Genomic DNA, 24,201 nt, shown 5'->3' on the forward strand with positions numbered 1-24,201 from the left:
CATGTTTATTAATGACTGAGTCATTAGGAAACTATATTTACAGTTACTCTGAAAAAAGCTGAAAGCACTCCTTCACCTGCATCAGCCTCAAGCTTTTATTGATTCCTGACGGGCTGAATTATTGTGCTGATATCAGGTCGCGGTGCAGGACAGCCGTGATAACACTGTATTGTCACCGTATATGTCTCTGATTATTATTGTAATCTCATAAGTGATGAAAGGATTACATTTGTAACACATTCGTTGTTTAAGCTCCCTGTCAAATGATAAGTGAAGCAACACGATGACAACCCACTGAAGCAGAAAAATAACGACAATAATAATATTAAATACTTTCTAAAAACACCCTCACAGGACTTGATAGAAAGAGGGTGAGATGGAGAACAGTTTGCTAATTCTTTGCTAGAAACCTGTCAACAATAGCTTTTTTTGCTCTTTTCCATGACACTTTTATTTCACAACTTCTCTCACAGCAGCTGGTGCTTCGTCTGTCATAATTATTACATCATTAACAAACAACACATTACAATTAATTGTTTTCAATTAAGTATGTGTCAAAAGCAAATTAGCTGATTATCACATTGTGTTTTATCTCTTTTTTTACACAGCATTTTTAAATCAGGGCTGAAGCATAATCCATATGTGACTGTACTGCAGATCCAAATCAGTCATATAATGCCAGAAATAATAACTCTGCGACACTAAATCATCCACTGTTCCTACAAATTAGTTTTTTAACTTGTACATGTCATCATCATTATCGATATAAACCCAAGCATACTGTATACAGACATGTGCATTTGCATTGTATATACTGCACATAACCACCTACTTCATGTACATAAAGCAATCTATTACATTAATCATTTTATATATTCCAGCACTTCTTGCATTATTGTATTCCTGTTTTCAACATACAGAAACATTTTTAACGTTGTGTTTTGTTGTTCACTGTTGCTTTCATATGTATTTATATCCATATCTATATTTTTCACTGACTTGAATGTAGATAATAGATCTGTTTATTCTTACCTATCATGTCCAGCTTTGTTGCCCTTGTTGTTAGCTTTATGTCTATTTCTATCTCAGTGAAAATTGTTCTTGGAGCGGTGTGTTGCATTGAGAGCGACAAAAACCCCAGAGAAAAACTCCTTGTATGTGTTCGCATACTCGGCCAATTAAGCTGACTCTGATTCCCACGTGTGGCTTTCGCTTCATATTGCCACAAAGAATAATCAGACTCTTACCTTTGCAGGTAAAAAGGATCCCGCCTCTTCCAGACATCAGTCCGGACTGCTGCTCCTGCAAGCACAGAACAATATTTGCATAATTGATCTGAAAATAGAAGATGAAGAGATCATATTTACAGGAGTGTAAGGCACAGCACAGCAGGCCCACCAGTGGCCGACAATAACCTTTGCAGGAACCGACACACTGAGCTGAACTCGTCTTGACCTCTTGACCTCTTGCACTGGATGCGTCTCCCTCACTCAGTGAAATGTGAGGCGCGACATGACCGCGCAACCCATGTCCTGTCTCAAGAAGTCAGGCTGCAGTGTTTCGCAGTGATTCTGAGCCAATGTTCAACTGTAAGGGAGCACTAAGCCAAATTCTCCACCATCATCATGTTTTCATCCTTGCAGGGGGAGGGAGGGTTGACTACGAGGCAAAGTGGGGGGAGAAACAGACACACACGGGGCCTAGTCGCCACATCTTTCATGCGAAGAAGCTGTGCCGCTAAACCGTCAGTAATCCGTATTTATTTACATTAAATGTATTTACAACGTGTTGCTAGTTTACGGCTAGGATGATGAGATAGAGGTGGAGCAGCCAGTTCTGGACTGGGTTGTTCTTGTTCTCTAGCTGCGATGCATTCGGGCTAACTAGCTTGCTAGCTAGGTGAGGTGGCTAGTTAGCCATAGCGCTTAGCTTGTTTTGCCAACTTAACGCCAGACATAGCATCCTTTCAACTAAATGAAACGTCAACGACCCGTTTGCTTTAAACGTCATGCTGAGATCTGTTATAACAGTTTAATTTGAGGGAAGCTAAGATAAGCTACTTAGCCTCACCGTAGGCTCAGACATTTCTAGTGCTCGCTAGCACGGTTAGCTAGTTTTCGAGCTAACGTTATGCGATGGCTAACGGCAGCTTAGAAGAACTGGTTTGTTGCCATTTGTCTCGGCTTAATTGTGCGTTATGTATCACAATGAGACGCCCTCTTAACCGATTTAAATCAGTGTAGCATAGTGTTTGGTGTCAACACACCATTTATTACTTATAAAACAACTCGGTGTCTTTGCCCTGCAGTGTATCAGGACTGTCCTGGCATCAGCTGAGCAGCTGGCTGCTTTGCAAAGTCCTGCTGTAGCGTCACATCGAAATGCCCCAAAAATGCCCCAAGCACACAAATGCTCGTATTAACAAGCATTCACATCGCTCCTAACCTTGTAAAGGGCTGAGTGACCCGCGTTTTGCTTCCTGTTTTCATGATAAAATGGGCATTTTTCAGTGCCACACCATTATCTCATGCGGAGCTCTTTCTTGTGCTGGAATTTCAGACCCGTTTTTGGTTTCCCAAAACAACTCCGGCCCGGGCCTCAGTCCGCGGTCTAGAGTTTGAAAGCGGGCTGTTTGAGACGGACGCACGTCGGTGTGCAGCTGCCAGCCAGCCCCCCTGCCCCGACCACCATCATGGGAGACAGCAGAGGTGAGAAAATAACTGCACTGATTTTGTCTCCAGCAATGCAAGAGCACGACTTTTAGCAAACCTTGAGTCTGGAAATTAGTGTTGATGTCAGCTACAACTTCGCAGACTGTACTTACACCTCTGTCATCATGGCTGTTGTAAATTCAGATCTATGAAACTTGAGTTATGATTGCTTATGTTGACACTTTCTAAACACAGGTTTGATCATTTGATGGAATTCAGGCTCAGTTGTCCAGATCACCACCTCACCCTTTAATGCCATTTTGATTATTTGTAATGCAGCTTCCTCGGTCTCTTTTCAGCATTGCAGGTGTATTGCAGTAAACAGTGTATACTATGATAGACAGCATTAAAGAAACAAACTCCTTGAAAACGAGCAGCACCCCAGGTCTGTTTATTTAAACACATTAACATGTTAATGCGACCGTCTGTGACTGTCTTACTGATGTTTGCTACCGAAACGTTGCTGCTCTCACACCTTACGGTAATACAAGAGCGTGCACCTGCAGAGTTTGAACCTCAGGAAAGCCACACAGGATTGTCCACGCATGTCACTGCGTACTTTGAAGTCAGTATTCCTTACAAGTGTGTATTTGGCACATTTGTTGAAATAAAAGGCAGAGCTGAAGTTGTACCTTTGTCAAATAGTTTGCAACTTGTGAGGAAGACATACCTTCAGTTAGCTGAGTTTTGTTGAGAAACTGTAGTGCAGGCGTTGGCCTCCACGTGCCCCACGAGGTTATTTGTGCAAGCACATGATTGGTTGATTTTTTTCCAGTGCCAGGCAAGAAAAATAGATTAGATCAGACGACAACCAAGTACACCGCCTGAAGCAGTGAAAATGCAGCACGCAGCCAGCTGCAGAAGAAAGTGGCAATTAAATACAAACCACAGCATCAACAAAAATAAGTAGATAAAACAACTGGCATCTTAGAAGTCTCAAGCATCGGAGGGGATGATGGCAGGTTGGTAAAATCAGCTAAAATCAGTAGTTCCCAGCACAGGGGGAAAACATAATACAAATGGATAAAAATAATATTTACCAACATGTAATTCAAGTCTGTTTCTTCACCATATTCAGATCACAGAGTCAAAAAAGGATTTCATAAAACTGAGTGATTTCATCCTCTGGATCACAAACCAGTCACACAGAGTAGTTCACCTCATCACACGTCACAATCACTACAGCAGCCGCAGTTGAGTTGTCAGTAATTCCCAGCATGCCATTTCTGTTGCTTTCATGTAAAATGTATCAAAATTAGCGTTGACTTTCAACATTTGATTGACGTCGCACAAGGCCCCCAATGGACAGAAAGACCGAGAGTTTCTCTTGTTAAAAATGAAACACACAGTTGGAAAAACAGCAGGAAAGCAGCTGGTATTTGGTTGATAATTGAACTACCATATTTGTCTCCCATTGAAAAACACCTTCCTCACCTCTGTTAATACGCTTCGCCTGTTTTATACCACATTAAATTAGCTGTTTGCATATTCTCCCTCTTGCTGTCTCTCATCAGATTCCCGCAGCCCAGACAGTTCGTCTGTGTCCTCCCCTCCATCGGGCCAACGCTCGCCTCCGCTGGTTCCCTCAGCCGCGGCTTCCATGACCTCCCTGCCTCCCATCACCACCACCGGGGTCAACAGCCCCATCAGTAGCATCGGCTCCCCCTTTTCCGTCATCAGCTCTTCGCTGGGCTCGCCGTGCCTACCTGGCACGCCATCAGTGGGTTACGGCCCCATTAGCAGTCCGCAGGTAAGAGAGGGCTTTTTGTACTTCAGGGGTGTTTTTTAAACGTCTTCCTGTTCATGTGGTTGATTTCCTGCTCTGTCACAGGCCAGATTTGCCTTCTTTTTCTGTGTTTTAGTACAGTTTCAGTATGTCGGATTTACGGTGTGAATAGGATTTTTCTTATTTGTAGATATTGAGAACATGTGCAGTTCAAGAAATCAGCACTCTCACAGAAAAACCTTTAAAAATGAACACGTCAGGCCGTAATTTTCTGCAAATACAAATACAAAGAAGTCGCATTTTGACTGTTTCTAAGATTGTCTGATTGTTTCTTGCTGCAAGCAAAGTGACAGTTAATCCAAGTCTGATTACAGTCCAATAAAATATCAAATAAATCAGACTTTCTGCGTTTGATGTAGCAGGAGGTTTTTCCGTTATCTGGTAATTGCCTTTTTTTTTTTTTACTGGGAAAATCTGTTGAAGTCTGGCGTATTTAAAACTCTGCGGTCATAATATCCTCTGAAAATCATTCCAGAGTTAGATGTGAAAATATTCTGGCTCTGTGTTATTTTCCCCGCCACCTCTCTGATGTCCGCCCTCCCTCTCGCTCCTCGCTTGACTTTTTCACGTGTAACTTGGTGAATTAAGAGCTCATTTTAACCAAAGCAGAGCTGGTGGTGATGGTTGGAACAGTGAAAAGACAGTTTTGGTGAGTTTTATTTTAGTTCTGTCGAGTTTGAATGAAGTGTTTTGCAATAATAAAATGACTGTTTCTGTAAATAGAGTCTGGTGGGTTTGGTGAGAGCAGCTGTTTCTGGTTAAGCAAAAAGGACCTTACTCTGTAACAAAAAGGTATTTCTCTGGGGGATCCTTTCCGTGATGTTTTCAGACTCTTAGAATAACAGCCTGAGCCTCTCAGTGGCAGAAACCAGCACTTTTAGTGGACGTGTGTTGACACCTGAAGGGATTACTCTGCAGCCTGTTCTGTGGCTGCTGGCTGCTGCTCTCTCGCTCAGTATTGGACTAATTTCAAAAACTGTTGTCCCCATTAGGCACTTAGACACAAAAAAATGGAAAATCTAGTCCATAAACACGGTTAGTGTTTGGACAGAATTCGTCCGATTTGTCCAGAACATAGAAATCTTCCAGGACCTCGTTTTTGTAACAGAAACTCTGCTTTAAAACATGCTTAAATGAAAAATAAAGCTGTCTTTAATTGAATATTTTGAATGATTGATTTAATGGCTGTCTGTCTTTGCCATGAGACCATACATGTTTTGCTGCAGGTCTAGGTTTTGTTCGCGCTCCTCTCTCTCTGTTTGACTTTATGTTGACATGCCAGATGCCGTGAGATTCGTTCTTCAGTCCTTATCTTGTCTGTTCTTACTGGTGTGTCAGAGAGTGATAAAAGAGACGAGGGAGGAAAAACAAGGACTGCACATGTGACTCTCCCTGTGACCTTACTTTGGTCCTGGTGACAATGTTAATCCTTTACATTCGTGCAGAAGTAGATGAATCATGAAATTCATGTACAGTGTCCACCTCTCTCCTCTGTCTTTCTTTCAGATCAACTCAACAGTGTCCATGTCAGGGCTCCATGCAGTGAGCAGCTCCGATGATGTGAAACCTCCGCTGGGCTTGAAGCAGCTGTCGTCCCACAGCCCGGGACCGATGCTTTCCCAGAAACGCCTTTGTTCCATCTGTGGAGACAGATCCTCTGGTGAGCACACTCCTTCAATGCAACCCTAATCTTCAGCCTTGAAACACATGTTTCCACCCCTCTTGTCTTATCTGTCTTCCTCCCCACACCTTCCAGGTAAGCACTACGGTGTGTACAGCTGTGAGGGCTGCAAAGGGTTCTTCAAGCGGACAGTGCGCAAAGACCTGACCTACACCTGTCGGGACAACAAAGACTGTATGGTGGATAAGAGACAGAGGAACCGCTGCCAGTACTGCCGCTACCAGAAGTGCCTGGCCATGGGCATGAAGCGAGAAGGTGAGCCAGCAGGGGCGCCTCAGCACACCCTGCACCCTGCTTCTCAGCCCCTCCTGCTCATGACCCCTGAAAAATGAGGCCAGATTTCACCTTTTCACAAACATAATTACAGGTTTAAAAGTGCAAAATGCATTTACACACAAATAGTGGTTTCATTTTGGTTTTAAAGTCAGTTGCAGTTAGGGAAAGACAGATTTAGCCTTGGAGCCTTGTTTCAAGAGTATCGAAAAGTAGATTTGGGGGAAAAAAGAAAATAAATAATTTAGGCTCTGTAACACTAATCAGTTATGATATTGACTGATGGGCTAATTTCTACGTTTGTGGAGCTGGAAGTGTTTTAGAAGTGGCACATTTGGTGTGTTGAGAGATGCTTTTAATAAGAATTCAACTACTAATATTTAGCAAGAGAAAGTCTAAAGTTTTGCCAGCTTCACTTGTGGCTGACAAGCTCCTACAAACACACAGGCTGTTTCCCAGCTCAGCATGCAGGACGTGTTATTAAGGCCCCTGCAGATACGGCTGATACCTGGCAGCCTTCCTTTGCCCAAAACTAGCGTACACTGTAGCCCTCACTGGTTTATTATCCACCAAATGACAATTATTTGTGTAAAATCTGGTAAAGGCGCCCCGTTCCCTCTTTGTATTTTTGCTTTGTTTTTACATTTAAGAGTTTTTTCCAGTGTCAGAACTCTTCTTTACATCCACAGTGATTCAGTGTCGTGAAACATTAAACCATGAAAAAGTCCAAGTGTCTGCAGGCGCTGTGTGTAGGTGTGTGGAGACAATCCCTGTGACCTGATAGTCTGGAAGTATCAGGCAGCTGTGTCATATTCACAAGGTGTTTGTCTTCAGGTGGCCAGCAGTCACCGGTGAATACATCCCATGATTAGTGCTAATGAAGAGGTGCAGACTCCACTGTTTGCTCCTGTTAACAGCAGTCAAACTGTGACGCTTTTCACCAGGTTCCCAATTTGTCTGAAATTAAACGTCAAACTTGAAAACTCCCACCGCTGTCATGGCATTGCCTGAGTTTAGCATAGCTTCATAGTACGTCCTCATCATGTCAGTGGCAGTGACGAACTGATGCTTACACACATTTACAAACTCCTGCTGCTCTGTACGCTGCGTCGTTCAAGTGCCTTAACACTGGAAATCACCTTAAATCCATTTTAAGACCGTCTGTCTGAGATTATCTGCTGCTAAGTCTCATAGAGGTGAACAGTGTAGATAAGAGCTGACTGTGCTTTCTCATACGAGATTATTAGATCTGGACTGAACTCCCCAGCAGTTGCGATGCTGCTTGGTTAAATCATAGCTCAGGTCATGTATCTGCTGAGACGTGCAGTCCCTTTGTTTCTATATTGATCACTGCAGTCATGGAGTGTGAAGTTAACGCTGATAAAAGGATCATTCAGGGCAGCTGATTTCTGCAGCAGGTACTTTTCCCTAAGCTGCCCCGACCTGTAAATCCTGAGCATAGCTGAAATGACCTAGTCTCTAATCAGCAGTGAATGCATCACTAAATGATGGTGTCAGTGTTGATATTTTTCCTGTGCATAGCTCCAGTCATGTTTGTACAGCAGGGGATAGAAAGAACGAGTACAGAGTGGTAGAGAGGGAGATGGGGGTGGGTCAGCCTTGTAAACACTAACCCCCTTTCCCCCTCTCTTCCTCTTTTTGTTTCCTCTGGTTCTCTCTCTCCCCCCCCTCCCTCCTTCTGTAGTGGCCAAGATGAACGACAGATGTAAGGAGAAGAGGGAGGGAGGGGTGTGTGTCTGTGTCTGTATGAGTGAGCCAGCAGAGAGTTATTGCATTGCCTATCAGTGAGCAGGAGCTACCTTCAAATGTTTTTCCATAGTTTACTGCCAGTGCTCAGAGGTGGACCAGTGCCAGCCTTGAATCACTTCCCCATGGTTTTTTTTTTCTAACCTTTATAGATCCAGGGAAAGTTTGCTGAGTGTGCACACTCCTTCCAATCTTCACTCTGCTTTAGTGTGAAGTCACTCACTGTATGGTTAATTCCCGCCTGGTGCTGCCCAGCGAGGTCGCAGTCACTGCAGTCAGCCACAGAGCAGTTCCCCCTCTGTTCACAGACATTAATGTCCTTGTCTAAGGATGCTTTGCTTCGTGTTCTTCTTTGAACACGATCAGTGGTGACATCAAATAGATTTTCAAAGCTCCTGATTTTGCGAGGATTCAAACTTTAAGCAACTTCAACAGATCAAAATAATCATCCTAAGAAATATAAAAGGCTTCGTTAAAGCAATCGATTCAGTTTTTTCAGTACAACACAAAAAAATTGGGTATTTAAAAGTAATGACATCACTAACAATCGCTGTTCCTGCTCAAGTCTGTAGTAGTTTTTGTTCATTCATTCATTCATTCAACCTTTATTTTAACTCTGAAATACACTGAGGTAGAAACCTTATTTACAATGTAGCCGAGTAAAACAATAAAAACAAAAGCACTTAGACGTGGAAACAGCTAAGAGAAAATTACATAAAACTTACATAAAAGTGCACGAGAAGAAAAAGCAATAAAAGCCATAAAAAATAAACCCATTTGAAATAAAATAAGATAAATAAAAGCAACAACAATGAATAAAAACAGTAAAAATGTTAAAAAAAAAAACATTAATCAAGTAAAACAGGAACACCTAGAAGCAAAATGTGATAGAGTTAAAGATTTAAATTGCCCTATAGATAAAAATGAGGAGAGCTTTAAATGGCTCTGCATGTTGTTCCACGTCGCAGGTGTGTAATATGAAAAAAACTGGATAAGAGCTTTATAAATAAATAAAACCTGTTGTCTTTCCCGTCTTACACTGAGAGAGGGCCACCCAGCCTTAGCATGCGGGTCACAGTGATGGGTGTCATCACTGTCTCCAGATGAATCTCAAGGCCGAGTGATAAACAGAGTCCAAGGGCCTCAGAGTGGCAGCAGAGGCATGCATGTATAATTTTGTAGTTAAAACAATAAAAAAAAGTATGCAAACACAATTGAATTCACAAACTGCTGTGGAAAAAGTCAGTTTGATGAGACTGCTGGTTGATACAGCGCTGTTTGTTTTACAGAGACGCTCTCTGTCATGTGGCGCTGCCATCAGCCCCGATGCTTTAGGGTTTCCCGTTCGCATTTGTTGAACAGTGTAGGACTCTTAAACCTTTTAATTCAGACGGTGGAGCAAGTCTGCGATCTTAAACCAAAGCAGCAGAGTTGGTAGGACCTAGCGTGGGGTGTTTTTGACGGACCAAAGCAGTCACACAGTCCCAGTCTGTCTGCGTCTGTCTGTGGGTGGTAGACTTCTTACGCTTTTTTCGCAGATGATTTGCAACAAATGATTAGACCTGCCGACTTAAATTACGTTTAGTCAATTTTGTCCAATTTCCTTTGGTCCCCTAAACTTGGAGCGCTGTGTGTAAAAAGCACCACACAGTTCATCTGAAGTGGATAAAATGCTCCATCAGCCAGTAGCTTTTCACATTGGTACGGGGACTTTGTCCTGGTATCATCCACATTTTGTTCCATGACAGCTTCTTTAGAACCTTAAAAAAAGGGAAAATGCAGCGTGATTGTAGATTTCATGAAAACAAGAATCTGGTTTGGGTAAAGAATGAAGAGAAACCTTGTTTCCAACAAAAAACTAAAGATTTCCTGACAATGAGAGCTGAAATCAGGATGTCAGTGTTACATTTCTTCGTAACTCCCCACTGAATGCCACTTTAAAATCATTAGTTAGGGATCGTTTGTCGTCCGTGGTCCACGTCTGCTTTGGTAGAGGGCCTGAAAGAAGGATGCGAGACAGTATGAGAGACTTTGAATTTACCATGAATTGTACATATCTGTGTCTCTTTTCTTTCCCACTGTTGCTCATCTGTCACGTTCATTTGGCCGTACTCTTTCATCTTCCTGTTCTTTGCTTCTTTCTGTTTGCCCTCACCAATCCCTCTCCCTCACGTCTCCTCTTCATCCCCTTAATCTCCACTTCTCTGCTCTCACTTTGTCCATCCTGTTGTCCGGTGATGCACCTGTCTGTCATTTATTTTTCTACTACCTTTCATTTTCTGTCTTACGCTGTGTTCTTCTTTTTGTCTTTAATTCTGTCTTATGTCTCTGTCGCTGTCTGCCTGTCCAAACCCTTCCCTCTCTCTCCTCGTCCTTTCCTCGTCCACCTCTCCTGCGTCTCCGTCCTTTCATGTTGACCTCCCTCCCGTCCACACTCTCTCCTGCCTGCTCTTCCCACTCTTTTCTCACTCCCTCCCCTTTCTTGTCCTTCATTGTTTTCTACTGTGCTCCCCTCCGTCCTCCCCCGATCCCCCGTCCTGCAGCTGTCCAAGAGGAGCGGCAGAGGAACAAGGAACGAGAGGGCGAGGTGGAGTCGACTAGCGCGGTGAACGAGGAGATGCCGGTGGAGAAGATTCTGGAGGCGGAGATGGCCGTGGAGCAGAAGACGGAGCTTCATGCAGATGGAAGTTCAGGCGGCAGCTCTGTGAGTAGTCTGGACGGTCGGTGGAATAAACCACAAACTGAGATGTTTTTTCAAATTCAGGGGACATGAAGAATCTGCACAGGCTGTTAGAGCAGTTCTGCCACTTTTACTACAGTTATTTCATTAAATACCTTCCAATAATCCTCTAAATCTGCTCCCCTCAGCCCAATGACCCCGTCACCAACATCTGTCAGGCGGCAGACAAGCAGCTCTTCACCCTGGTGGAGTGGGCCAAGAGGATCCCTCACTTCTCTGAGCTGCCCCTGGACGACCAGGTCATCCTGCTGCGTGCAGGTAAGAGAGGCCGTGATGAGTCAGTGTTTCTGCTGATCGTCTCTTACTAAGCCTGTACCTCCTTTGTCTTCATATTCTACTGTAACACCGTCACACAGCTCCTCTCATACAGCAGTTGGTGTCCCTCCCGTATGTAAGCGAGGGCGCTCAAAACATTAGACATTTCAACGCATTTATGCAATGCAGTGCAGTTAGTGCAAATCCAATCTTTGGCAAACTGCACAGGCTTTTTTGAAGGGCAGTTGAAGCAGAATTGAAGAGCGCAGGTCGGCAATATCAGGAAATCAAAATGTTCAACTTCCTCATCCAGCTGTGGAAAATGAGAAGTAGTGATGCGTTTAGTTCCAGGTTGAACTGGCAGCAGGTGTGTGATGAAAGATATTCAGTTTGATGAAATCAGGCCGGGATCATTCAGTCATATCAGGTTTTAAGAATAAAAAAATCTGTGGAATATTTAGACGTTTTGATTCGTTTGAGACACTGAGACACCGCCTCCGCCTCCAACAGGCTGGAATGAACTCCTGATTGCATCGTTCTCCCATCGCTCCATCTCGGTGAAGGACGGGATCTTACTGGCCACCGGCCTGCATGTCCACAGGAACAGTGCTCACAGCGCAGGTGTTGGCGCCATCTTTGACAGGTAAACACACAGACGCACATGTGCACGAGCAGTATCACTCTGACAGATGCGACATTTCCCGAGCATCCAGAGGTTTGGGTGGCTGATCCAACTGTAGAGGACACGCCACCATCATAAGTGATGTGGGCGCTGGAGTTTTAGCTTTCCCCTTCGAAATGCATACCCTTCCCACACAGTATTAGGACCACCTGCTCTTAGTCTGAAATAGGCCGACCCCAATAAGCCAGGTGAAATCCACAATCCCCTCCTGACTTCACCTGGTGGATCAGCGTCAGCCCTGACAGCTCGATGAGGAAACAAAGAGCGCTTCATTTATGGCCCTGGTGCTTTCATGCTGTTGTTTTTTATTCAGGTTTAGTGGATAGTGACGGGGTCAGAGTTAGGATACTGTGTCCTCGCCTTTGGTTGGCTGCAGCTGCTGTGTTCTGCATTGGCTGTGATTGGCTGGGAGACTTTGCTTCCTTAGCACTGCCTGCAGGGTGACAGCGCATGCCGGGGAGGCTGGTGACTAATGCTTACCTGTAGACATGCATGTGCACACACACGCACACACTCTGTGGCATAGCACCTGTAGCAGCAGCTGATAATGTGACAGTGGCTGGCTAACGTACGATACTAACATGTGGATACACTGTGTAAGAGAAATGCCCCTTAAAATACTTTAAAACACATTTATGTGATAGTGTTGTAGAGGCCTATGGGCACATTTTGGTGTTAATTTTCTTTTCTGTTGACCACAGAAAAGTTGTTTTGTGACTTAAAGACCTCTGTTGACGTGTCACATAAACCAGACTGTTTTCATGAGCGTTAGATTCAGACACAGCCTGAGCGTTACTGCATCAACCATCAGTTTTTAACCATCAGAAGGGAAATTACAGGTTTTTTAGAAACCAGTAATAATGAAATATGTTGTTTGATTATCGGGGGTCGGGCTGTGCAGTATGTGCGATGTTTCATATTGTGCTCTATCGTTTATATACAGCAGTGTTTGTCATCATTTGGATGACACTGCGTTCAGATGCATGCAGGGAATTTTCATGAACACAAACAAACATGGAGCAGAGTGAACGTAACACAGAACGGGCCAATTCCAAACAGGAAGTTGACTTGCCAGGGACAAAAAGAGGAGCTCGTACATGAAAGAGGGGCTTCTGCTGTTACGTGGACGTGGTTTAGGTCGTGGTTCACAGAAAACTGTACTGGAGAACTACGCCGCAGACCAGCCCCAACATCAGGCTGAAGCACAGATTCAGTCCGCTGTTTGTTTTTAAAGCGCCAAAATACAACAAAAGTCTCATGACCCTTTCCATATCGAGCAGGTCTGTAGTGTACAGGAACCATGTGGTCGTCCTGCATAAACTGTTGATTAAAGTTAGAGAAAATGTACTAAATTGTGATCTGTGTTGTTATCTGGATGTGAGACAATTTTTATTGGGATGTAAGATTTTAGTAACATGGCACAGCTCTATCCAGAGGTGTGCCACATCAGCAGGTGTTAATACAGTTTTAGAGCTAGACGTTATCATCTGGAAACAATAAAAATCTCAGTGACTTAAGAGGCCAACAACATCACAACGTGTCACTTCACTGTTACTTGCACAGTTTTTTGTTATGAAGCGTTGATGTTAGGAATCCAGTCCAAAGCAGGCTAACTGGGCTCACGATCTTCCTCTGATCCTCTTTAATTTCCTCACAGAACTGCTCCCCTCCAGCAGCAGGCTTTTGTTTCAGCTTTGCACCAGCATCTGTTTGACGCCACTGAAGCATAGTTTATACAAGAGGATGTAAATTTTTAGATATCAAAATTTGTTGGTCATGAATTTCACGAGGTGGACTTCATGCAAACACGACGACGACCCCTAACGAAGCCAAAAACACAACAGCTGTGCATAAAACAGAACTACACGGCAAAAAAATGGGACGTTTCAAGAGACAAATCGACAAAAGACGAAACACAAAATGTCAGAAACATCAACATTTTACAAGCTGGAAAGTGTGGGTGCCTGCTATTTAGTCTTTCTCATCAAGGAGGGGTCTCACTGACCCGAGTACCCCCGAGTCCTCGAGCGAAGCAGAAAGAAAACGCATACTTTGCAGTTTAGTCTACGCACTAGCCGTCCAATCAGTGATGAGAACGACAGCCATAGTAAGCACCCCTCTTTTGGGATTGGCTGTGTTTTCTGAACAGTTGTGCTTCCTGTTTTGTTGATTTATCAGTTGTGGATTTCTGTCTTTCTGTTTTGTCCGTTTGTTTTTTGCGTTGTTGATTTGTAGCCTTAAATGTTGTGTTTTGCACTTTGAGTCAGACGGTCGGCTCAGGTCAGCGAAACCTGCTTAAAGTCCAACTGAAGTCACAGTCAGTCACACATTTTGTGTGTTGTCGTTTCTGTGGGAGCACCTATTAAAAGCAGAGGGTTTTCACTTCTGAACAGCTTCATGTGCACTAATGGTTTTCTGCTGTTTGGCTCATAAGATTTATCATAACCTCCTTTCTGCTTACTTTAATCCAGTATTGTGGTGCCTTGTGTGTCTGGGTGCAGGTGCAGGAGTCCAGACGATCCCCGTGCATACTGTTTTACAACAGTTTTAAATGTATCAGGAAGTAGTCTGTGAAGCGTTTCTAAGCGCTGACTGTACAGCTGAAGGGCTCACAATTCTGTAATGACACTGCAACTGTGTAATGACATTGTAATAACACATTGTGATTGAATACACAGGGCGCACAATGCCGAGGTTGGGGCCATATTTGACAGGTAATTACGCCTCTACACAAACACTTTTCTTAAACCCCTCCTCTGGAGTCACCACTGAACCAAACGCTGAACCACAGCTGAGACGTTGATGCTTGTAGGCTTTTCCAAAGCTTTGCAGAAGCCAGCCGGTTTTCACTACAGGATGTTATTGTGAACGACGGCCCCAGAGAACCGCTTGACCCCATCACTCAGTCGACTGTAGGGGCGTGGTTTAGATGATGATGACGAAGAGCAGTGCTGCATCTTTTGCCCAGCGCCAGACCATAATGAGCTAATCAGAATGTGTGGGCTGGCTTTGTGAAGCTGGCTTTCCCAGGACATTTTGAAGTGGGGCTGTATGAGACACTTATGCATCAGTGTATTACGATGTCAGTCAACACGAGCTCAGGCTGGAGGAACAGACAGCAGTACTGACTGCTGTGGACAGTGGCTGTGGCTCCACCCTTTCTCAGCCGTAAACGTCAGTATTCCTGAGCCGGAGCACAGCTGCGCCTCACGCTGTGTTACGCCGCAGCGTCAGACTGTCAGCACTTTGTGGAAGAGACAGGGCTGTCTGACGGCAAGGTAAAGCCCTGAAAACACATACAGCTCCGCTTCAAACAGCCCGAACTGTCCCTGTAATGGTTGGACGTGGTTGTATGCTGTGTTATTCCAGTGCAGGGCTGTCTTCTACGGTCAGGTCAGCTTGTTGCCCTAATTTACTGTTGGACCTGGAGGTGTCGGCCCTCTTCAGTGATGGTGTCTGTGAATAAAAGCAGTGCACGCCATTAAAAGCAGGTGTCCTGATGATGGAGTCGCAGATACACCGTCCTTAATGGCTGTCACTTATCTCCCCTCACCCCCTGGTCTGCAGTCCTCTCCTCTTTCATTTTCCTGGCAGGAGAGCAGAAGCAGTTAGAAAAGATGGCTGATGGCGCACACCAAGCCTCTTAGGTCCACGCTGGCGTTTGGTTACTGCCCTGCACATCGAATAAGCATGATTACTCCTTTGGTTGAGACTGTGTTTGTATGTTGGATAAGTTGATATTTGTTTGATATTTTTCCTGTTGTTTAGTTGGTTTCTACTGCTTGCATGCGTTGTTGTTGAATGACAGGACACACCTGTCTTCGTTCCTGAGGTTTCACGGTGCGTGAAGCGTTTTTTTATGGATGAATGAATGAATTTGTCTTTATTTCTCTCTGTGAGAATATTTGTCTAGATCATGAGTGTGTGGTCGGCCTTGAAGAGTTAAAATGCACGTTCAGCCTCTGAACCCTGACGGCCACATGTTCTTACCTCCTTAAAGTCATCGGTTACAACAGCTTCCATTCATTTGCCAGCACAGCTAATTAAGTACAACAAAGACAAGCAGCCACAGACTCATTAAGAATAACAAACAGGAAGCAGAATCAGCCACAGCCGGGCAGCAGTTTGCCACCCTGACCAGTTTTAACTAGTGTTTTCCTCCCTGTGCAGAACCAGCAGTTCAGCCATGCTTTAAGTAGTTTGGACATGAAGTCATTACAATGAGAAGAAACCATAAATAACAATGTGACTGAGTCTGGTCCTCCTCTGCTGTCCTTACTCTCTTATTGAGAAAGGCTTCTTTCTCTTGTTTTTGTTGCTTTCCTGCGCTCTTATTTTCTTATCTTCTTCTTCTCTTTCCTTATCTGGCATTGTCCTCCTGTCTCTTACTGGGGTTTGTCCCTGTAAAACTCCTCTCCTCTCCTCTCTGCAGGGTTTTGACAGAGCTTGTAAGCAAGATGAGAGACATGCAAATGGACAAGACAGAGCTGGGCTGCCTTCGAGCCATCATCCTCTTCAACCCAGGTACCCAGACAGGTGGAAGGTCGAAATGTGTGCAATGTGCCAAATTCATGTCTGGAATAAAATGTGCTTCACTCCAGTGCAGAGATAATGCAAGTGTGTGTTTTCACCTGAAGATGCCAAGGGTTTGTCCAACCCCAGCGAGGTGGAGCTCCTCAGAGAGAGGGTGTACGCGTCCCTGGAGGCGTACTGCAAACAGAAATACCCCGACCAGCAGGGCAGGTAGGCTGCTGCGCGCGCGCGCACACACACACACACACACACACACACACACACACACACACACTCTGCACAGTCAGATCATATTCAGCTCATCAGGAAACAAATACTGTCACTCATCTGGTGAGAGATACCCACAGATTTAAAACTGTGCGTTTCATTTAGTCTTGTAATATGTGGCACGTTAGCTCATGCATTTTATGACGTATCCCAGCCCACCTGCCTCCACAAGCTGCTGCAGTTTGACATATCTACATTTCCCAGAATGCCCTCTGACAGCAGTTTGAAGTGTTTTTAATGCGATCTGCAGTCATTTCTCACTCATTGTTCCCTCTGTCGTCCAGGTTTGCAAAGCTCCTCCTCCGGCTCCCGGCACTGCGCTCCATTGGTCTGAAGTGCCTGGAGCACCTGTTCTTCTTTAAACTGATTGGTGACACGCCCATCGACACCTTCCTGATGGAGATGCTAGAAGCGCCTCACCAGCTCACCTAGAGGAGGCAGGTGCGGTGCGGTGCGGTCCGGTCAGGATCCGACGCACGCCAGGATTACCAACACGTCACCCCACGTGGGGTCATTGGCTCGCCTCGTGGGGCCTCACTTAACTGCAGCACCTGCTGGTTTTAATGTACCGGCTGTACACTTGTACACACACACAAAAACACACACATATTCAGCGGCTAATTATCTCCACACACACACACACACACACACACACACACACACACACACACACAGATCTTCACTTGCATACATGACTTGACACACAGCATAACTAATACACAGATAACACGGCTCTGAATGAACAATATGCTAATACACACACACACACACACACACACACACACACATTTTCACCATCTTTTCCCATATTCAGTTTTCCACCATAGGGGTTACTGCTCAAAAATATATCCCCTTTTTATGACACATATTCAGTAAATGTCTTAAGTTAGCCTTCAGTTTTCACATCTTCATCTCACGGTGGTTTCGGCTTCTGCGTAACTGGTACTCTTCCCCTGTTTTCACTCGGGTTACTTAGTTACACTGCGAGCTCCACCTCTGTATATTATATCATCACTAGCCGGTTAGTTATTCATGTATGGTTTTAGCTTGAAATCAGGTGCGTAGCATTTCAATCAACTGTCCAGCATCAAACAAATTCACTTGTTATTGGTCGGGAGGCGTCCCTTAACGGACGGCAGACGCGCCCTCCCAGTGACTTCACCCAATCTTGTAAACATTGAGATATTTTTTGCTTTTTTGAATATTCATGCTGAAACTTGTTTGAGTTTCTATTTTGAAGTACTGTACTCATGAAATGAGAGCTTTTTCCAAGGCATTGAAATCCAGGAAAAGGGGGGTGGGAGCACTTTGTCGACCCGACGAAACTTTGTCCTTCCCACCCTGATGCGCACAGCGGGCTTTGTAAGACAAGAAGAATGACTTGAATTTATTTTTTTTTCCTCGTTTTGACTCTATCCTTTACTTTGGCAGTTGGTTGGCATTTTAAACGGCTTGAGGCTCACAGGAAGTACAGCTTCATGCGAGACAAAATCCTATTTGTTAGTCTTTTTCCTCCCGGTCCCCCGTTCCTCCCTTTGCTGGTGGTCATTTAAGCACTTTCGTGAGTTGTAACTGTGTAAATGTTCCTGTTTCCTAGAAGTGACCATCTGTTCTCAGACACCTAAGATGACCTTGAAGGTACTATGTGTAGGGTTTTCTCATTATTGCGTCATTTTCAAAACAGATGCACAACTTGATGGATGATTGGCCGCTTCCTGCGCAGATGAGAGCCACGTTTGGTTATAGCACTAACCACCAGACGGCGGTCATCAGGTCTGTCCTAACACCCAGTCCAGCTCAAAGTCTATTATTCTTGAAAAGTTGCTCTTTATTCCAAAAATCTCCTTTGCATCAGCAGCCCTTTGGCCTTGGAAGAGAAAGAAATCTCTGAACAGTTCAGCGTTTAATTGGTCAGCCTCTGTCTGAGTGGCGTCTGACGCCTCCACCGAGCAGCTGTTGAAGTGTCCTTGTAAAAGACTCTTCAGCGTTTTGAGGTATTTGTACTGAAGATGCTGCGCTCGCTCTGTGAAACGAGGTGCGACAGGCAGCAGAGACTGGAAACAGCTGGAACCATCAGACTCAGGCGATAAGGCGCCTTTTAATGTCAGTCAGTGTCAGATTACTCTTATCTGCCCGCCGCTCATGGATGATCCCAGGCTGTGGACATAAATCAGTAAACAATGCACCAGTTTGAATTACTGCAATGCAATAAAGAAATAAGTCAGTGCTATAATGGGAATCCTACACGTACTACCTGCTGCTTTGGAAACTTTATTCAGTGTGTATCGGCTCAACGCTTGCCACTTTTGTACAGTAGATGTAAATAATTAAAAAAACAACCGAAGTCACGCAGAAACGAAGGCCTGTTCACACTCTTGTGAATGTGAAAAATGTGGCTCCAACAAACAAATTTCAAAGCTGTTTTTTAATTCTGCTGAGCTCACGTTGGACCCGTAGCGACATCACCGTGAACCGTTCCTGAGCCCAGGGCCAAACCACACCTCGCCGCTGCTTTTGCACCAGCTTCTGCCAACGTTTCCTGTTGTTCCTGGCAATCGATTGGCTGGATTTCATTGACAATGGCACTTGACGTTTACTGCGATTGAAATTTGTGGGCAACTGAATCTGAGCGTTGCAGTGAAAAGTCAAATGCAGCTACCACACGATCAGGACACACACAGTAAACTATGAACGAAACCGTCTGCACGCGCTCAGAGCGAGCAGCGCCCGGGTACACAGAAAGACTTACGACCATTTTTATTAAGTATTTAAAAGAGTGTTGGCGTTCTAAGGTGTATTTAGCCTTCTTATTAGTCGCCACATTTAATAGACATTAGAAACGTACATTTTGCAGTATCATTCTACAGGGAAGAGGTACGGCTGTCCTCTACCAGGTGCTAAATAACTAACGTGGTCTTTCAGTTAAAGACTTGCACATCATCATCATCAATGCAAACACAGTATGCAAGAAGAGACAAATCAGAAAGCCATTCTCCACTCTTTGAACCGGTCTGCTTCAAACGTAGTTTCCCTCTTAGATCCTAGATTTTCTTTTTGTTGTTTTAGGACCCCGGACTTTATCACAGACCTCCATCTTTGGCATAAGAGCACCAGCGAGGCGCTCGTGCATTCTGGCCGCGGCTGATGCGTCTCGGTACTCCACCGGACACGGCCGGTGTGTTTTGTGTGTTAGGAAGCAGCCAGGCTGGTGGAAGCCGTGAAAGCAGCTGTTGAAGTTTGGGGTCCAGCAGCTGCTTTGAGCAGAACGAGCAATGAGCTTCCCGCCCTGCAGACAGTCCAAATGCTTCTCCTCAAAGAGGATCCTCGGCCTCCCCCATGTGATGTGGACTGGAGGCTGGCAGTTAGATGACCTGTAAGACAGGTGGTTTTGTTTAACGTGTCCGTGAGTTGGTCTAACCGTAGAGTTTGGTGTTGTTTCAGTTTCTCTCTCTCTGTGCACACGCACAGTGCGGCCGGGCCAGCGAAGCGTTCTCCAGATGTCCGTCAGTTTCCTGCATGCGGAGAAACGTCGGCCCCTCGGGCACCACCGCTTCGTCATTTTCATGCTCGCTGGCAAAGAAAAACAAGGTGGCGGCAAGCTCGCGATTTAGGTGACGAGCACCAACGTGTGCTCCGGCTGTTGGACTGCGCGTGCTGTGGTATGGACTCAGTACTTGAGTGGCTCGAGTTGCTTCAGATGAGCTAACAGTAGCAGAGTTTGAGACTTTGTGGCCACCGGGCTTTGAGATCTTTGATCTGGACTGAAGTTTGTGAGCGCTCGTCTCCCTCAGAGAGTCGGCTGACCTCAGGAGCCGCGCTTTTGTCAATCATCTCATCTTCTGATTGGCTGACGTCTCAGCTACTTTCTCCGCAGGGTTTTACTTTTGGAGCTTCCTCTGTTGAATCTTTAAGCCGGCTGCTCCTGCGTCATGTTCGTGGCTGGGATGGGATTGATTACGCGGTCACATGACTCAGCAAATGCCAATCTTTGATGACTCATCAAAAAGTCAAAATATGCAGCTGGTACACTCACATTGCGGTGACATTGTCAAACAGTTGTCTCCAGTTCTGGCTTCGTCTGTTACATAAGTTGACATTAACTGGCAGTGAAAGCGTTTTGAACTCCCATCCCTCCACAGAACAGCGGTGCAGTGAAGTTTTGCTCTGCGTTTCTGTGTTTCTTTACATTTTGCTTTGAGCTTAGGTCACTTAGAGGATGATGAACAGATACAGTAGACGAATAAAAAGCTGTACAGGCCGTGCAGGTTCTGTATGCTAAGCCACTTTAAGCTGTGCTGACCAGGCAGACGGTTTTAGCCAGACTGGTGGTTGGGTGTGTTTTTTTTATTTTAGCATTTGTTATAGGGAATATGTGGCCACATGCGTATGCTTTTGTGCACGTGTGTGTGGAGTCTGTCTGCAGCTACGCCTTTTGACTGGCAGATCCTGCAGCTTTGGCCGCGGTGTGCCGAGCGCTGTTCAATTGGTTGTTGAAAAATAATGAAAGGATGCGCAGAGGAAAAGGAACCAGGCTGGAGGGGCGATTCGCTGGCTCGTTGAGCCGATGCTTCATCGACACGACCCAGCCTCCCCCCTTCCTCCACCTCGCCCTGCCTCCACTGCTTTACTTTAAACTCAACAAATGCTCATTCGCTCGCCCGCGTGGGCTGAAAACGACCGGGCTCGACGTGTAAAATAAACCTATGATTCTCAGACTGTTTGAAAAGGATGTGAAGCTTTTCGTGGGACGAGCATTGGAGAGCTGTGAGGAAGGGATTCAGTGCCGTGTGTCCCTCTTTGCTTACTTTACTTGACGGCAGAGCAGCGGCGATCTGCTGGATCGCACCGCGCCGCCCACAGATGTTTGTCGATGCGACCGTGTGCACTCAAGGCAGACGCATGCTGTGACCTTTTGACTGTAGCAGTATTGTTGTCGCCGTCTTTGTTACATTTTAAAAGTACTCACTTTTCTGAAAATAAAGACGTTGATTGAAATATGCTTTTTTTGAACTGATCGCAGGCTGTGACTGAAGAATTGATCATCGTACATAGATAAGACGGCATTTTTCGCCTATTGAGACACGCCCCCTGGAGCCGAGGCCCATCCCGTCATGATCAATGAGGCAGTGTGTGCTATGCAGCCTTGAAACCACCACCCTCACTGGTTTATTTATCACTGCCAAGCTGTTTGCGGATGTGGCCGTTTTAAGTGCAGGGCCACTCAGTCCCCAGTGCTTGTTTTTTCATGTATGTTGTGATTATTGTGCCGCGCGCTAACGAGTGCGCGCTAACCTCGGCCTGTGTAGTGCATACTAACGAGGGGCCCTAATAGGAATGGAATGACAGCTCGTGTGGAGAGGGGAGGCCTGGTCACTGCAGAGAGACCGGTGCGTGGTCCTCTCTGGGTGCTCAAGCTGTGCATTGGTGCTTTTTATAGGGTCCCCCAGCCTGCAGACGTCTGCTTTGGGTTCCAAGATGCAGGGAAATGCATATATGAGTGAAATGCAAATAAGGAATGATACAACAGGGCTAGCTTAGCCTAGCCTAGCCTAGCCTAGCCCTGGACCTGCTCTTCTTCAGGTGCATTTGGGTGGGTGTTTTCTGCAGCTGGGTCCACTGCAACCTGTCGACTGTGGCTGAAGCTGGACATTACCAGCAATAAAAACTAAACTTCCAGAATCTGTTCAGACCATCGGGGAGAAGCCGTGGCTCTCATCGGAGACCGCTCGAGCCCACGGGGCCGGTTTGCAGGAGACCCCTCTGAGCAGGATGTGCTTACGTTGAATGAACTTGAAGCTGATGACGATCGCTCTCTTTAACCAGGAGCTCGTTGGTGTTTGAGGTTGCAGGAATCGTGGAGGTCAGAGAGAGAAGGAGGGAGGACAGAAGGGCAGGGACTCTGATCAGGTGTTCATTTGTCGATCGAGAAGAAAAACAAAACCTTTTTTTCCAGTAGATCTAGAATCTTCCTTACTTGTTTACTCTTCACCGTAAAAAAGATTCACACACTGTTTCTTTGTCTGGTTTCCTGTCTCCCTCTTCTCCGACTATGCTCTTCATCTTTTGTTTATTACAAAGTATTAAACAAGAACTGTAAAATCAGAATGAATCTGTCACTCTTATTTTTGATTTTTCTCTCTTTCTCTCGTGTCTGTTCTTTGTCTCGTTTGTATCTTATTCCATCGTACACTTGGAGCTGATTGACTATTGTGTGCTTCGGGGATTGAAAGAAGAAAAAAAAATCTGAATAATTTTTTCAGTCATTAATTCTGAATCTTGTTTCTGTTTGTTGTATCATGTCCGAGTAAAGGTTTTAATACTGTACGTGACGTGTTTTTCATTCATTCGTGTTACTCAAATATGTGAACAAAAATGACTTAATGACAGAAGTTGGACGCCTGGCACATTCTGCGGGTTGAACCTTATCAGCCTGCACTCCAGCTCGTCTCCCGCCGTGTCCTGGAGGAACGACGGCACGCTCCTCAGTCCAGCAGGACCCCAGGGCCCCGGGCGACCGCTGGCACCGCACTCCCATCTTTCAGCCTCTAGAGGGAGCACTGACCTCTTGTCTTGTCAGCTCCTGGTCTCCTGTCACTCCACCTCCTGCCTCACTGCCCACCCACCGCCCACTTTACGCACCTTGGCCAATAAAGAAGCACCACAGTTGGCATCACAGCATTTTTATAGGTGCCTTTGACGCGGCACTGGTGGCTCTGTACCCCCTGCCACATATTTAAATGCTGAGACAGAGGAGTGTGTTTGTGTGACCGTGTACTCTCTCTCCTCTATTTTTACGTCACTCCTCCCACCTCCTTCTCTCTGCCTCCTCCCTCGTCTCTGACAGTCTGTCCAGATCATAATCCAGAGTAGCTCTCCAGTACAGTCTGTACAGTCCCTGCTCAGCTCAGCTCAGCTCACTATTCAAGGCCTGAAATGCTGGACGGGATTCAAGTTCCTAAAAACTGAGATCACATTTATGTCATATTTAAAGTCTCAGATCAGGCCAGTTTTTAGAGTTCTGAAATGAGGCAGATCATTGATATGTTCATGCATGTTGTTATACTGAAAATCACACAGACACGGCAGTTATAGATCTCCCAGAATCCTTCAGCCTCTTGTTTCTGAGAAGGAGTTCAGAATTGAGACATATTTGCCCAAACTGTACATCACAGCAGAGCAGAGTGCTGGTTAACGGGCTGTAAAACGTGGCTTTGGCTCCCCTGATGTGAATAAGTGGACTAAGACAAATGAGATGGAGGTTAAGCATCACTTTCCATGTTACAGATGTCTGAGCCAAGTGTGCCACTGTGCAAGCTGCTCCTGCAGTAGCAGCGGCTGCCAGCAGAGGGCGCAGGCACAAAGAGTTTTCTGTTCAGGGCCCAGTCAGCAGCATCACGTGGAGAGAAGACCCCATAACCTGGCAGCGTGAAGCAGAGGACAGTAAGCTGGCCGTCCTCATTCAGGGAAACAGTCGTCAACATGATGAAGTTTTATTAAGATCAGCGC

At 45.4% G+C, this 24,201-nt stretch overlaps 1 protein-coding gene across 4 annotated transcripts; it reads left to right on the forward strand.

Moving 5' to 3' along the window:
- The first annotated feature begins 1,645 nt into the window (after positions 1-1,645).
- rxrba (retinoid x receptor, beta a) lies at positions 1,646-23,019 on the forward strand. 4 transcript variants are annotated; one of them, XM_070984163.1, is made up of 13 exons: positions 1,658-1,744; positions 2,560-2,708; positions 4,226-4,461; positions 6,004-6,157; positions 6,254-6,433; positions 8,157-8,177; positions 10,762-10,922; positions 11,087-11,216; positions 11,724-11,856; positions 14,574-14,609; positions 16,328-16,419; positions 16,533-16,638; positions 16,980-17,262. In XM_070984163.1, exons 2-13 carry the CDS (start codon positions 2,693-2,695, stop codon positions 17,125-17,127), a joined length of 1,413 nt encoding a protein of 470 aa, XP_070840264.1. In that variant the 5' UTR covers positions 1,658-1,744; positions 2,560-2,692; the 3' UTR covers positions 17,128-17,262. The 4 variants fall into 4 exon arrangements, with proteins under 4 accessions (XP_070840266.1, XP_070840267.1, XP_070840264.1 ...); XM_070984165.1 differs by lacking the exon at positions 14,574-14,609 and having other exon boundaries at positions 1,646-1,744; positions 16,980-17,289; XM_070984164.1 differs by lacking the exon at positions 8,157-8,177.
- Positions 23,020-24,201: the final 1,182 nt, after the last annotated feature.

This window comes from Chaetodon trifascialis, chromosome 17, assembly GCF_039877785.1.
Source record: "Chaetodon trifascialis isolate fChaTrf1 chromosome 17, fChaTrf1.hap1, whole genome shotgun sequence".
NCBI classification, from domain to species: Eukaryota; Metazoa; Chordata; class Actinopteri; order Chaetodontiformes; family Chaetodontidae; genus Chaetodon; species Chaetodon trifascialis.